Below are 14,097 nucleotides of genomic sequence, written 5' to 3'. Positions count from 1 at the left end.
TCCTGTGGTTTCTAAGCTGCTTTCATAGGTCTTAAAAAAAAAAACAGCATTGCCAGGATAGCAGAACTGGTATTAACCACATTTACAGATGAGGACACAAGAATCAGAGAAATTAAAAGACTTGCCCAGGGTTAGATAACTTTAAAAATAAAGGTAGAAGTGAGACCAATATATCCTATTAAATGAGCACTATTCCAAGTATATCATATGGCCTCCTCATAAAAATCATTAAGAGACACACATGCACAGCTTTAAAGTCATACTTGAAACAAAAATTACATTAAAACTATTAAAATTATCTTATTCACTATTTCTGTTATTATATGTGTAGTAGTTTAAAAATAAAAAATTTACAACCTGAGTAACTTCAAATCTTGGTATAAAGGTATCTCTGTAATTGAGTTAATGCTTCTAAAGATGTTACTAGCTTCCAAACTACAAAAGGAAAACCAATTTTCTTCACATTTATAAATCTGAAATGTTTTTCATAAAATGGACACATTGACTTTTAATAAAATATACACAGCCCGATTGACCGAATTTCCTTGCTTCATAGAATAAACAGAATATCACATAACATACATGTTTTTGTTTTGGCTTAAGCACACCAGTGAAATATGAAAGAATTCAGAGCCATTCTATCATTAAAAAATTTTTTAAGTTCCTACTAGCACCATATAAATTTCATCTCCTACTGTCAGATTCTACTGCACCTTTATCAACTGCAGGTGTTATTAATGAAAACAATCAACATCAGTAAACAGGAAGAAATGTAAATTTCTACTTGTATTTAATTACTAAAACAACTAAAATAAACTATGTGGGCCTTGATTAAATCTTGGCTTATAAACATTATCCATATTTGGGAGACAACTGGGATAATCTCATTATAGAATGAATACTAGACAGCATTAAGAAATTACTGCTGATTTTCTTGGACATTAAAATGGTCTTGTGGCTATAAAGAACACCATCCTTCAACTATTTTTAGATGTTGCTAAAACATTTAGAGGTCAAGTGTCGTGATTTTCAAATGGTACAGAAAACATATATACATACAATGAATAGAGCAAAAAGTTAACAATTGTTGAATATACAAAGTGGATATATAGGTGATCACTGTACTAGTATTTCAAATTTCTCTGTATGCTTAAAATCTTCAAACTAAAAAGCCAGAAAAATAGGTAAGAAAGCTTCATGGCAATTGCTATATCATATAGTAACTAATATTGAATTACAAAGAACGTGATTTTAACTTGACAGCTGAGTCATATAAACTACTCAAACCACTATTCCTATTTATATTAAGGAGGCATAGTAAATGGTAACAAACAAATATAATACTATTCCAAAACAAGAAGTTAAAGAAAGTTTACTGTATTTTAGATATTAGTTTTTAATATTTTTGAAATTACAAACTCGAAACAACAGCTTTAAAGTTTCATATTTCAATATGACATTTTTTTAAAAGTCAGTAAATAGAGTTTTTCAAATGTTGTCACAAATAAATGCTCACAAAAAAAGCACCCCAAAACAGATGGCTTTCTGATCTCCTGGCAATTGATAATGTCATTGTACATCATTCTAAACACAGCAAACAGAAAAAGTTCCTAGGAGTTTGAAATAATTTAAAGTTACTACTACAAATAATTAAATAGAAGGTCCTGTAAGCAAAAGACCAAAATAATGTTACTATTCTTAAAAAAACTTCAATCTGTGTTACTATACATCAAGCTAAGATTAGATTATAGTTCCACTACTTTCAAACTAATTTGGTATGATTAAAAAAAAACTCAAAAGATTGTTTTTAAAAGTTAGAGGCAGAAAAATTCTGACAATTTGAGCTCTAAATTAATTTCTTGTTATTCAATTAGGCTGCTGAGTTGAGAGTTTTCTTTTTTAAAAAGTGGGGGGAGTGATGGGGTTCTTGAGTTAAAGTGACCCCTGCTGGTAGGTGATCAGAACTACCAAGAGAGGAAATATTTTTACCAATTTTAATTTTAAGAGAATTTGAGAAAACTCAAATAGAAACTGCTTACTAAAACTGGAATTAATGAAATAAATTATTTCTGAAGGTATGATAAATGTACCTTTTCAATAACAGAATCTCTCATTTCATTTGACTTTACCTAAATACATTTTATACTCAATCTAAAAAGTTTTGAGAAACATATTATGGACTAATAAAGAAACCTATTTTTTTTTACTTGAACAGTGAATAAATAAGTAACGCCAGTGACCTCTTGGGTATAAGACCGACTAAGTCAAAATACTGGCAATTTCTTCTCTTTAGGAATGTTACAACCAGGAATTTACTTGAGTATACTATAACCCGAAAAGTAAAAAATAACCACTCTGATTAGTCTTATTTATTTTGTATTCTCTGCACTAACTTAGAAAGCAAGAGATTTCTCAATCCACCTTTTTTATAAAAAAAATAAAAATAGTCCCAATAAGAAACACATCAAAAGATTTCTATACAATTAGCTTTTTAGGAACTAAGTTATTATCACAGAGAAAATGAGAAATTATACATCATAGGAGACACATTATTTGAGAAGGTGTATTTTAATTGACTAGTTACTAGCAAAAGAAATTCAGTATTTATACAGTAGAACCTCCATAGCTGACACCTCTCTACATTGCCCACAGCATCCCATGACGTGCATCCCATGTACTGAGGCTTACCTCCTATGCTGACCACCTCCATATGCCAGTCTGTTAACAGTCCCTTGGCTGGTCAACTTACAGAGGTTCTACTATATTTCAAATGTCTGCAGAATGTCTACTGCCTAACTTCTCAAGAATAAACTATAATGGCTTGGCGCCTGTAGCATAGTGGTTACAGCACCAACCACATATACCAAGGCTGATGGGTTTGAACCCGGCCTGGGCCAACTAAACAACAATGACAACCGCAACAAAAAAAATAGCCCAGCATTGTGGCCGGCACCTGTAGTCCCAGCTATTTGGGAGGCTTGAGGCAAGAGAATCATTTAAGCCCAAGAGTTTGAGGTTGGTGTGAACTGTGACACCATAGCACTCTACTAAGGGCGACATAGTGAGACTCTGTCTCAAAAAAAAAAAACAAAACAAGAAAAAAAACTGTAAAAGTATAAGCACTAAATGGTAATCCTGTATCTCTGGCACCATGGGCTAAGGAATGAATCATCTCTGAAATGCAAATGGTTATCTTTTCAAGTAAATCAAAGTTTCTTTGTAGACTCTAGAACAGCCCAAATTCTTGAGCCTTATAGACTATTGGATATAGTCTACTAATCTCATGTTGCATTGAAGCAAATGCTTTAATACTACACCCCAGGTATGAAGCTACACAAGAATTTAAGCACAGAGAATTTATCATAATGTGCATTTCCTTGGTAATTACTAGAAGTCAGAAATTAAGAACATCTAACTAGCATACTATCCCTTGCATTATGTTAGCAATAAAGTTATCAGCACATTCCCTCACATAAAAGGCACACAATAAAATACCAGCTTACAGCTAAGAGTTTATATGGTGAATAACAATAACTGTATATTAACAAGTATTACTTGGTTTTAAAGAATAAAATAATACATTCTACAAATTACAGTGTAAATATTTCTCTCCACTTATATTTAGGGTAAGGCCATAACTTTATGCCATGCACTCTCCTAATTTTACCGTTTTTTAGTTTAGTGTTCTGTGTAGCCTCTGGTACAGAGCATGTTTTACAATGTCCTCATTTTGCTGGATCACAATTAACCAAACATTTGACTAGAGTTATTCTCTTTGGTTCAGAGAGAGAAAATCACGATGCAGAAAAAGGTGATTTAAAATGCAGTTCCATTTTCTATCTGTAACAAATACTCCCAAGAATTACTGTTAAATTTTAAAAAGTTTTAAGTGTTTTATAAGCTAAGTGTTAAATGTAACTCTGTGAACCCCTCTAGGACAAATTAAATTTAATATGGAGCAATTCCTAAACTACTTCTTCTCAAATTATGATCTACAATCACACACAGCTTATCAATTTAAAATTGTTTAAAAGTGATGGAAGGTTGAAAAAGCCATTCTTTGTCAAAAGATAATGAGAGAAAAGGCTACCTTTAAATCTGTAATTCTAAAAACCTATTTCTCAGAACTAGGTTATATAAGAAGATGGTTTTCAGAGAAATGAGTACTAATCCATCACAAAAAGTCAGTTTCTCCTCTTATTGTAATAAATGCTCCTCTAACAATATCATAAGCATAAATCCTAAGTTTTCATCGAAAATAAAATAACAAACTTCAAAAATTGCTTTTGAGCTTGTTTCAACACTAAGTTTTCCTTTTAAACCTTATAAAGACATCACTGTTTTTTCCAAATAATAAAAAAGAATGAAGTATTATATTTGCCACGGATAATTCTGATTTAAAAATTATTTTCCCCCCTCATGAGAGGCTATCAGTAGAAAATTTATTTTCTGAAAAAGTCTGAAAATCACTTACCTATCTACTGAGTAAAGGACTGCCACTTATGAGAAAGAATGACATTAATCTTCACTAAGTCTTCCTTTCTAGCTCCTCACAGACAGCAAAGTATGGAAAAAGGACAATTCCTCACATGGACAACGATTAGATGAAAGACCTTAGTAAAATCTTTCTGCTGCCAGTGTAAGTTTGTTTAATTTATTTCCTTCAGTAAGAATCACAATGAAAATAGACACAGAGCCCACTTTGCTTTTTGTGAACGGTCAAGTATATTCCTTTCAAAAGTTACTCATCCAAAATACTGTTTCTCATTTCAAAATCAGTTAAAGTCTGAAAATATTACAAAAAAAAACAAAAACAAAAACCAAGAAGTGCTACGAAATGACAGTGAAGAATCACAAGCAGCCAACTCATTATTCAATCAAGAATTTGGCACAATCATAAACCATGTACCATCTATTTTAATGGATCTTAATTCTCCTGCTATCAGCTGAAATTCCAAATCCCAAATTGAACAATGACTAGTGCCAAAACCAGATAATTTTTTCCATTTTTTCCCTAAGAAATACTGTTACAAAGGAAGGCAGCATATATGTATCAGTCGTGGGATATGAGATTTGCACATTCTGTAAACTAACATGCAAATGTTCTTAATACCATTATAAAATGTTTCATATATTTTTAGGTGAGGTAAACATTAATGTCTCTCTACATGTACATTATAATAGAAGTAAAATACAGAGGTACCCCGAACAATATAAGATCTCCAGATTCCAGTAATTATTGTTAGCAATTGTTCCATTCATAAGAGCAATACTTGACAATACTGTATTATCTATCTAGACTTTTTAATTAGTTTCAGATGAGCTTTCTGGCCATAGTATTTATGTCTCTTAACATTGTCCATTACTAAGTATGCAGAATCAAACTGTCATAACTATAGACCAGAAAGCAGCTTTCTTTTTAACCTCTTTTCTTTTTTTTTTTTTTTTTTTTCTTTTTATTGTTGGGGATTCATTGAGGGTACAATAAGCCAGGTTACACTGATTTTTTAACCTCTTTTCAATCACACAGAGGCACTTTCTATCAATCATTATTTTTATTTATTCCAGACATATACCCAATATAGTTCTGTGTAGTGAATTTGGATTATGGTCATTGAGTGAATATCCCAAGAAATTTTTTAAGTTACTATAATATAGGCAAGTTTTACTAATTTATGCAAGGATGAAGGAAAATTCTATCCCCTGGTTTTCATTGACACAGGTCACATTCTATTAGGGGCATATCAAATTGTAACAAAAACTGTAGCAGACTGTATCAACTATTTCTGTTTAAATCCAACATTTCCATTCTAATGAAATTATAAAACTAGATTTTGATACATAGGAACATTACTTCGGATTAATGAAAGCTAAGATGATTTTTAGTATTTGCAATGTGGAAAAGCAGATGGAGCACTTAGGAAAACACAAACTATGCACACGTGTACTCCAAAGATTAACAACACTTTTTGGTGAGTCTTCTACATCTGTGTTCTACAGAGAAGAGATTATGAAAGGGTAGATTTGGCTAACATAGACTGAATACTGACCTCGTTAAGCTCTTTGGTTGAAAAAAAATAAATAAACCAAACTACTTTTGTAACTTCCTTAAATTTTCTAAAAATCCAATTTGGCATTCATGTTTATTTTGTCATAAAATTGGAGGCAATAAATGGTTAATTAGAAATATGTTACTCAAAACTCTAGTAAGAGGTGAGTGAACTATATATTTTTAATAAGTTTCTTGAGGGAAAATAGTTATGCTTGACAATGAGGAAAAGGAAAAGTATTTAACAAAGTATAAATTACAATGCAAAGTGAAAACACCTGAATAAAAAACACTCATTAAGAAAGATCTATAATGAACAAGAAATATAATCTGTTTATAGAAACACTTGTTTTTATTTTTAAATTGGTGACCTTTGGTTATTTTCTTCTAGATATTACTTCACATGCAAAACTGTAAGGCACTGCGAATAGTTATTACTTCTTAATACCTAGATTATCTTAATTGGAAGCTACCTTCCTCTACCTTTGAGTAATGGAAGGTTTTAGAAACAGTGTCAACATACACTTGAACTTCACTGCTCAGTGTTCAGATGTTATTCTAATAAAACAAAACATTATTTACTCCAAAAACATATCACTTCCCCTACTTAATAATCCTGCTTAAATATTACTGTCATTTCATCATTTTAGTAAACATGGTATAATACTACATACTCTAGCTCCCTAACCATAGAAGAATATCCCCTAAATTCTGGTGATGAGGAGTTCTTATGTAAAGATTTCAATTGGTAATTATTCATTTCTGCTTTAACATTACCAAAGTAATTTGCCACGAGTCCAAAAATGTTCATTCCAGGACCATATTTCTTTCTATAAAGTCCTCTCCCTACCCATAAGTAGATAATTAATCAAGATTAAGGGGTCCATTATAGTCTAGCAATTTAATTGATAAATAACTGAAGCTACCTGAAGATTATAAAAGTTACCTTGTCAATTGTTAAATTAGATAATCATATAGCTAGACTCCTTCAATGAGTGTCTCAGGAAGCACAACGGAGTATATGCAATAAAGAGTAAGGGAAATAGTATATGTGTGAATAAATATTGTATAATTATTTTTCTCATTTTTACTTTCTTTAAAACATTAGTAGTGGTTGTCTTGGGATGGTGGGAAAATGAGACTCTTCATCACTTTCCATTTCAGTACCTCATAAAGTCCAAGATGAATATGGAATACTTGCTAGTATCTCTCCCTCGCCTCATCAGATTCCCCTTCTACCCTGCTTAAATACTGAGAAGCTGACCTGTAGGGGTCATATCAAAAAGCTCTCTTGCTCTCAAGATTCTACTTGGGCACAACTGAAAGGAAATATTAAAGAACCCTAGGAGTTTGGAGCAAGTGAGAAGACAGACTCTGGAATATACTCCTTTGACTTCCTCCCTGCAGGGAAATGTGGAAGTGAGAATTACTCATAAACCACTGTAGTTCAAATAACATACCGAATGCCTAAAGCAGGGGTCCTCAACTCAAAGTACACTCCACAGGCCACATGCGGCCCGCAGAGGAAATTTACCTGGCCTGTGGGGTGTTTTTGCCACAGCTGCCTGTCCCGCTTAGTAGCCGACTTGTCCTGGGCCGCAGTGCACATGTGTGGAATATGTGCCAACTCTCTGACTCTGTTCCTTCTCTGTCTCTCCCCGCCGGGTGTTATTGCCGTCCTGCCTAGCAGGCCACTGTCCAGGCCACAGTGCCCATGTGTGGAATGTGCCCCACACTCTCCAATTCCCCTCCTACTCTCCAACTCCACTCCTTCTCACAGTCTCTCGACTCCTCATCTCAGTCTCTGGTGTAATGAGAGGTCACCAGGTTGCCCGTGCAGAGCCTGCTGCTGTCTAAGGACCGAGGTAAAAACAAGTTAGGATTTTTTTTCTTTTGAAGTTAGGAGGTCTTTTCTTTTTTTTCATTTTGCAGTTAGTAGGGCCTTTTTTTTGCAGTTAAGGGGGGCCTTTTTTTCTGAAGTTAGGAGGTCTTTTGTTTTTTGCAGATGGGGGCACCTTTTTTTGAAGTTAGGAAAGCCTTTGTTTTAAGTTGGTTAGTTGGTTGGGGGTAGTTTCTAGGGGAGTTGCATCACAGTGATAATGCAAATAGTCAGCGCTCAGTGCTAATGCAAATTGTCAGTGCTCAGAGGTAATGCAAATGGGTCAGAGCTCAGAGGTAATGCAAATAGTCAGTGGTTATGATAATTGTAAATGCTCAATGTTAATGCAAATTGTTAGCACTCAGTATTAATGCAAATTGTCAGCAGTGTTATGGCAAATGGACAGTGCTCAGTGTTAATGCAAATGGTCAGTGCTCAGTGTTATCGCATGGGGGCCTCAAACTGGTAATCTGCCTAGGGCCCCATGGGAACTTAATCCGGCTCTGCAGACAGCCGAGGAGTGGGAAACCCAATTTAATTGCCAGTAAGTGCATTTATATTCTGATTGCTATTAAGTTGTGTATGATGTTGTATGTTGTGTGCTGTGTAAGCCCTGGTTCACACTGTTGCGATCTCTGAGCAGTGCAAGTTCAGCCATACAAGTATATGATTTGGAAGAAAAAAGGCATACGTGCCTTCTTTTTTCCTGCAGTGAAAGAAGAGAAGACCCATGCGATCAGATTCCTGTGCGAGTTCACAGATTGCAGTGCGATTCGCACAGGGTAGTGTGAACTGGAAAGGTGGTGGAGGAACCGGCTATGTAATTATGCCTGTTCCCACACCACACCAGTGTGAGCCTGAGGTAAAAGTGGAGTTCCACCACGTGGGCACTGGCGAGGATGAAATGATGTGGACTGGCAAGGCTGCATTGATGGGCACTGATCAGACTGCATTGATGGGCACTGATCAGACTGCACTGATGGGCATTGCAGTCTATATGTCTCTGGGTAGGTAAAGTTATTGCTGGTATATTGTTTTTGGAGCACTGTATGTATATATTGGTATTTTACTAATAGCAATTTGGAATCCCTAGGAAACAATGATATCAAGAAAGAGAAAAACTGACTCGGAGTGTAGGATATTCAAAGAACAGTGGACTTATGATTACTTTTTCATGCAGTACAAGGAAAGAGATGTGTGTTGGATATGCCAGAATATAGCATCTGTGTTCAAAGAATACAATTTGTGTCGACATTATCAAACTCAACATAAAGATAAATATGATAGTTTGGTCGGAGAAGTGAGAAAAGATAAAATATTAAAACTGACAACTCAGCAAAATACTTTTGTAAAGCAGAAACAGCTAAATACTTCATCACTGTGAGCAAGTTTTCAAGTTGCCAAGATAAATAGTGTGCACTGGCAGACCATACATGGAGGGAGAATTTTTTAAAGAATGCCTTCTTTCTGTTGCCAGAGAGGTGTGTCCAGAGAAGGCCAATTTATTTAGTACAGTGAGTCTTTCAGGACCCTAAATTACACGAAGGATTGAAGAAATGGGAGACAATTTGCATCAGCATTTGCAAAACTCCGCAAAAAACCTTTCCTATTTTTTCCTTGGCACTTGACGACAGTAATGATGTTCATGATTCTGCACAACTTCTAATTTTTATTTGTGGTATGAATGACTATTTCAAAGTCACAGAAGAGCTTGCTGCACCACAAAACATCAAAGGAACAACTATAGGAGAGGATATTTATGAAAAGGTTTGCCAAACTGTTAATAGTTTGGAGCTGGACTGGGCAAAACTAAGCCAGTATGACAACTGATGGTGCTCCTAGCATGGTGGGGTCTAAGAAAGGAGTAACTACTCACATTAACCAAGAGATGGACAAACATAACCATTCTCACCCAATAGCCAAACACTGCCTCATCCACCAACAAGTACTGTGTAGTAAATCACTGAAGTGGGACTCTGTTATGAAAACTGTGGTATCCTGTGTTAACTTCATCAGAGGTAATGCACTAAACCACAGACAATTTCAGGAATTTCTGTCTGAGGTAAATGTTGCCTGTGAAGATGTTCCATACCACACAGAAGTCCATTGGCTGAGTCAAGGGAGAATTTTCAAACATTTCTATGACCTACTTCCACAGTTTACAGCTTTTCTGCTTTCAAAAAACAAGTACCAGAGCTCAATGATGCAGAATGGAAATGGCACCTTGCCTTTCTGATAGATGTAACAGAGCTACTCAACAATTTCAATGTGCAACTTCAAGGAAAGGGGAAGCTCATCTGTGATATGCAATCACATGTGAAAGCATTTGAAGTAAAATTAGGCCTCCTCATCAAACAAGTGAAAGAGGAAAATTTCTGCCATCTCCCCACAACTCAAAATCTGTTAGCGGAAAATCCATTGGTTGCATTCCCAAATAAAACGTGTGGATTCACTGGAAAAGTTGTAAAAGGAGTTCCAATTTAGATTTAAAGAGCTTCATCTCCATGAACAGGACATACAGCTTTTCCGTAACCCATTCTCTATTGACATTGAAAATGTGGATGTGATTTACCAAATGGAACTGGCTGAACTGCAGAATTGTGACTCTGAAAGATGCATTCAAGTCAAGCAGCCTTCCTAATTTCTATGCATCTCTCTCCCCTCTGAGACATATTCTAATCTCAGGAACCATGCACTCAAAATGGCAACCATCTTTGGTAGCACTTATGTCTGTGAACAGACTTTTTCCAGAATGAAACATCTAAAATCTCCAACCAGATCTAGACTAACTGATGCACACTTGTATCACTTGTCACAACTAGCAGTGACAAATATGGAACTGAACATTGACCATCTCATTAGCCAAAACAGGCCCATAGTTCCCATTAAAATACTGGTAAGTTTGTTGATTTAACTTCAATTGTTCTTCATTTGAAATATTGTATTTGTTCCCATTTTGTTTTTTTTACTTCAAAATAAGACATGTGCAGTGTGTATAGGAATTTGTTCACAGTTTTTTTTAAAACTATATAGTCCAGCCCTCCAATGGTCTGAGGGACAGTGAACTGGCCCCCTATTTAAAAAGTTTGAGGACCCCTGGCCTAAAGAAATACAGAGATTTCCACATTAATAAACACAAAATTAAAATTACTTGGCATTATCTAGTCGTTTTGAAACAACATGATATCCTTTTTCTTAGAAAGTAGGAGAAAATACAAATTCTTTTTTTCTTTTCTTTTTCTTGCAGTTTTTGACCAGGGCTGGGTTTGAACCTGCCACCTCTGGCATAGAGGGCTGGTGCCCTACTCCTTTGAGCCACAGGTACCGCCCAAATATAAATTCTTTTTAACTTATCATATTAAATATACTATACTATATTACTTAATTTAAGCTATGGCTTAGATAACTTTATAAAACAAAGTGGAGCCTTGTAGCAGCACATTCTATGAACGGATAAAGTTTGATTATCAGTTCTTTAATATATAAATTTTTGGATCACTGATATTCACTTATTACTTTTAATTTCAATAAATGCCTTAAGACAAATTAAATATCATTTTAACTAATCACAAAATATCTTATCCCAAAGTAACTTAAGAAACATAACATTTGATGAAAAGCAGAATAATTTGAAGCCATCAATCCAAGTACATATCCTACTTTGGCTTAAAATCATGCAGCCCTCTTTGGACCAAGAAATACGTGTGACAGATACTGAAAGAAATAGCAACTGCACTTAAAGGGACAATTTTACAACACTATCTTTTCATAGAGATGGGCAAAACCACAACTTAACCAAACATGAAAATGATTTGTAACATACCACAATCAATTATACAGAATTTTAAAAATAAAACATGTGTATATGCACATAAATAGATCTTCTTTTTGTTTTTATTATTTTACCTGTTTTGCAATTTCTCTTAAGCAGGCTACTCCTTGTTCAAAATTAGGGAAAGCTACAGAGCCATACTTTTGGTATTCAGGGACTGGTCTGATTTTTATTGTCGCTTCCGTTATTACACCAAGAGTTCCTGAAAGAGAAGGGGGAATAATCGAATATATCACATGATGATTTTCTTAATCATATTTAAATGTATTTACTTTATTAATTCATTCTATTATTCACATTTAAATGTATTTAACCTATTCTCTCTGAGAAATAATGGCTACTGAATTCTTTTATAAAAAATAAAAAAATTTTTTTGAGTAAAAAATTGCCAAAAAAAGGTTTGGGAATCCACTGATCTTAGTTATATATAAATATTTTCAAAAAATTTTAAGTAACCTTTCTCCAAAAAACTAACTTTTAAATGGTTTTTAGAGTATTACAACTTTATCTTAAAAGAGAATTTGAAAAACAATAGGTTTTGATATCTCATATACTCAAGATTGAAGTTTATTTTGATATTCATGCCTACTTATACTTTGAAAACAATCGGGCAAAGGAACCTAACCTTCAGTGACAACTTAAGATAACAAAAGAAATTTGAGGAAATAATACCTTGCCCTTTTTCTAAGAATACAAAGAAAAGACAAAGGCATTAGTGAAATGTCCTTGTAAGAATTAGTGAAATGCCCTTGTAAGAAATAAACAGAGACAAAGTAGTTACCATAAATATCTAGCAAAAGAGGACCACCAATAAAACAAACATTTTTTTCTTTATGGAAAGAGGGAGTAGGAGATCAATCAAGAGGAAAAGCATAGATGCTGGAGGGGGGCGGAGCAAGATGGCAGCCGAGTAACAACTTCCTTGCATCTGGGCACCGTGAGTCTGGGGAGATAGGACTCCAGGCATCTCTGGCTGCTGGGATCTGCCTATCATCACCCCTCAGAGGATACAGGGAGTCAGCGAGACACTTCTGGACCCCAAGAGGAGGACAAAAACAGTGGAAAACCGGCAAGTGGTCGCATGTGTTCAATCCATCTAAACCCGCCCGCAACTGTAAGTTCAGTAGCAGCGAGACTGCAAACCAGAAAGGCCTTACCTGTGAACTGTTTTGGTGTCTTTGGACTTGGCACTCAGCTGAACTGCCTTGGGGAGAGCCTGAGCAGGAGTGCGGAGAACTTTGGCCTTTGTCTAGGGCCCCAGTTTGAGCCGCTGAGCCAGACGGAGCTAATAGTGTTTGGCTCTGGGTCACAGGCAGCCATTGTGAGTGATCTGCCCCTGCAAGGTTCGCCCTCACGGTCGCAGAGCTAGAATTGGGTGGGAGCTGGTAAGCCAGCGACCAAGTAGCCTAAGGGTGGGGTCTGAGCCGCCTTGCAGCACTAACCCTTGGGGGCAGAGGGAGACCAGTTTTGGCACACAGGGTAAGTGGATAGCCACTTCAGCAGTGACTCCAGCGACAAGCACTTCCCTGGGAAAGCTTCTGCTCAGTAAGTGAACAAGTTCAAAGTGCCTTTTAAGTGGGCTGAAGAGAGATTTAGGGTGTCTACCTGCTGGGGATTGAGAAACTAGCAGCGTCCAGTCGTATCAGAACTGTGATTAATATCTCATACCCTACAAGACCACGTGTTGCCCAGACAATATTCAATAACATATACATACTGCTTTGTTTTTGGTTGTGTGTGTTTTTTTTTTTTTTTTGGTTTGGTTGTTTTTTTCGTTTATTTTGATGTTGTAGATTGTTGTTTTGTTCTTTAAGTTCAACCTTTTCCATACAGATCATTTTTCTTTCTCAATTTTTCTAGTTTAATTATAATTTCCCATTGCTGCCTATTTCAATAATTAGAACTTCATTTTTGATAGGGTTTCTACCGCTATTATTTGGTTTTCCACCCAATTTTATCCCGTAAAGTTTTCTGTTTGCTTGTTTTGGTTTGATTTATAGCATTTTTGTCTTTCCTCTCTACTTGGTGGAGGTGGGGTACTGTGTCTGATAAGGTTAGCAAAGAGCTGCTGACCTCAAGGGAACCACCCAACTGGGCACCCCCAGAAGGTGGGTTTTTTTTTTTAAGGTTGTATCAAAGTACCCTACTGTACACCTATATTGCTCCGTCTCCCTCTTTCTGTGCCTCTCTTCTTTTTGTCAATATTCCTTTACCCACCCCCTCTCCTTTCTCTATTTTTCTTTTTTTTTCTTATCACTCGGTCCTCCTTTCTTTCATCCCTTTTTTGCTCTTCAACATTCTCACCCTTCTAGTCCTGTAACCCTTAGTCCACAGGCA

At 35.5% G+C, this 14,097-nt stretch overlaps 1 protein-coding gene across 1 annotated transcript in view; it reads right to left on the bottom strand.

Annotated features, from left to right (window-relative positions):
* The window catches only part of AGPS (alkylglycerone phosphate synthase), a 145,347-nt gene that overhangs the window by 53,391 nt on the left and 77,859 nt on the right, over positions 1-14,097 (bottom strand). Inside the window, exon 11 of the mRNA XM_053597450.1 lies at positions 11,835-11,962. Coding sequence (XP_053453425.1) covers positions 11,835-11,962 — 128 coding nt within the window. The remainder of the gene's footprint in view (positions 1-11,834; positions 11,963-14,097) is intronic.

The sequence above is a fragment of the Nycticebus coucang genome, chromosome 7, assembly GCF_027406575.1.
Source record: "Nycticebus coucang isolate mNycCou1 chromosome 7, mNycCou1.pri, whole genome shotgun sequence".
Taxonomy (NCBI): domain Eukaryota; kingdom Metazoa; phylum Chordata; class Mammalia; order Primates; family Lorisidae; genus Nycticebus; species Nycticebus coucang.
The sequence above is the reverse complement of the archived record's forward strand: the minus strand, read 5'-3'. Positions and strand labels throughout refer to the sequence as shown.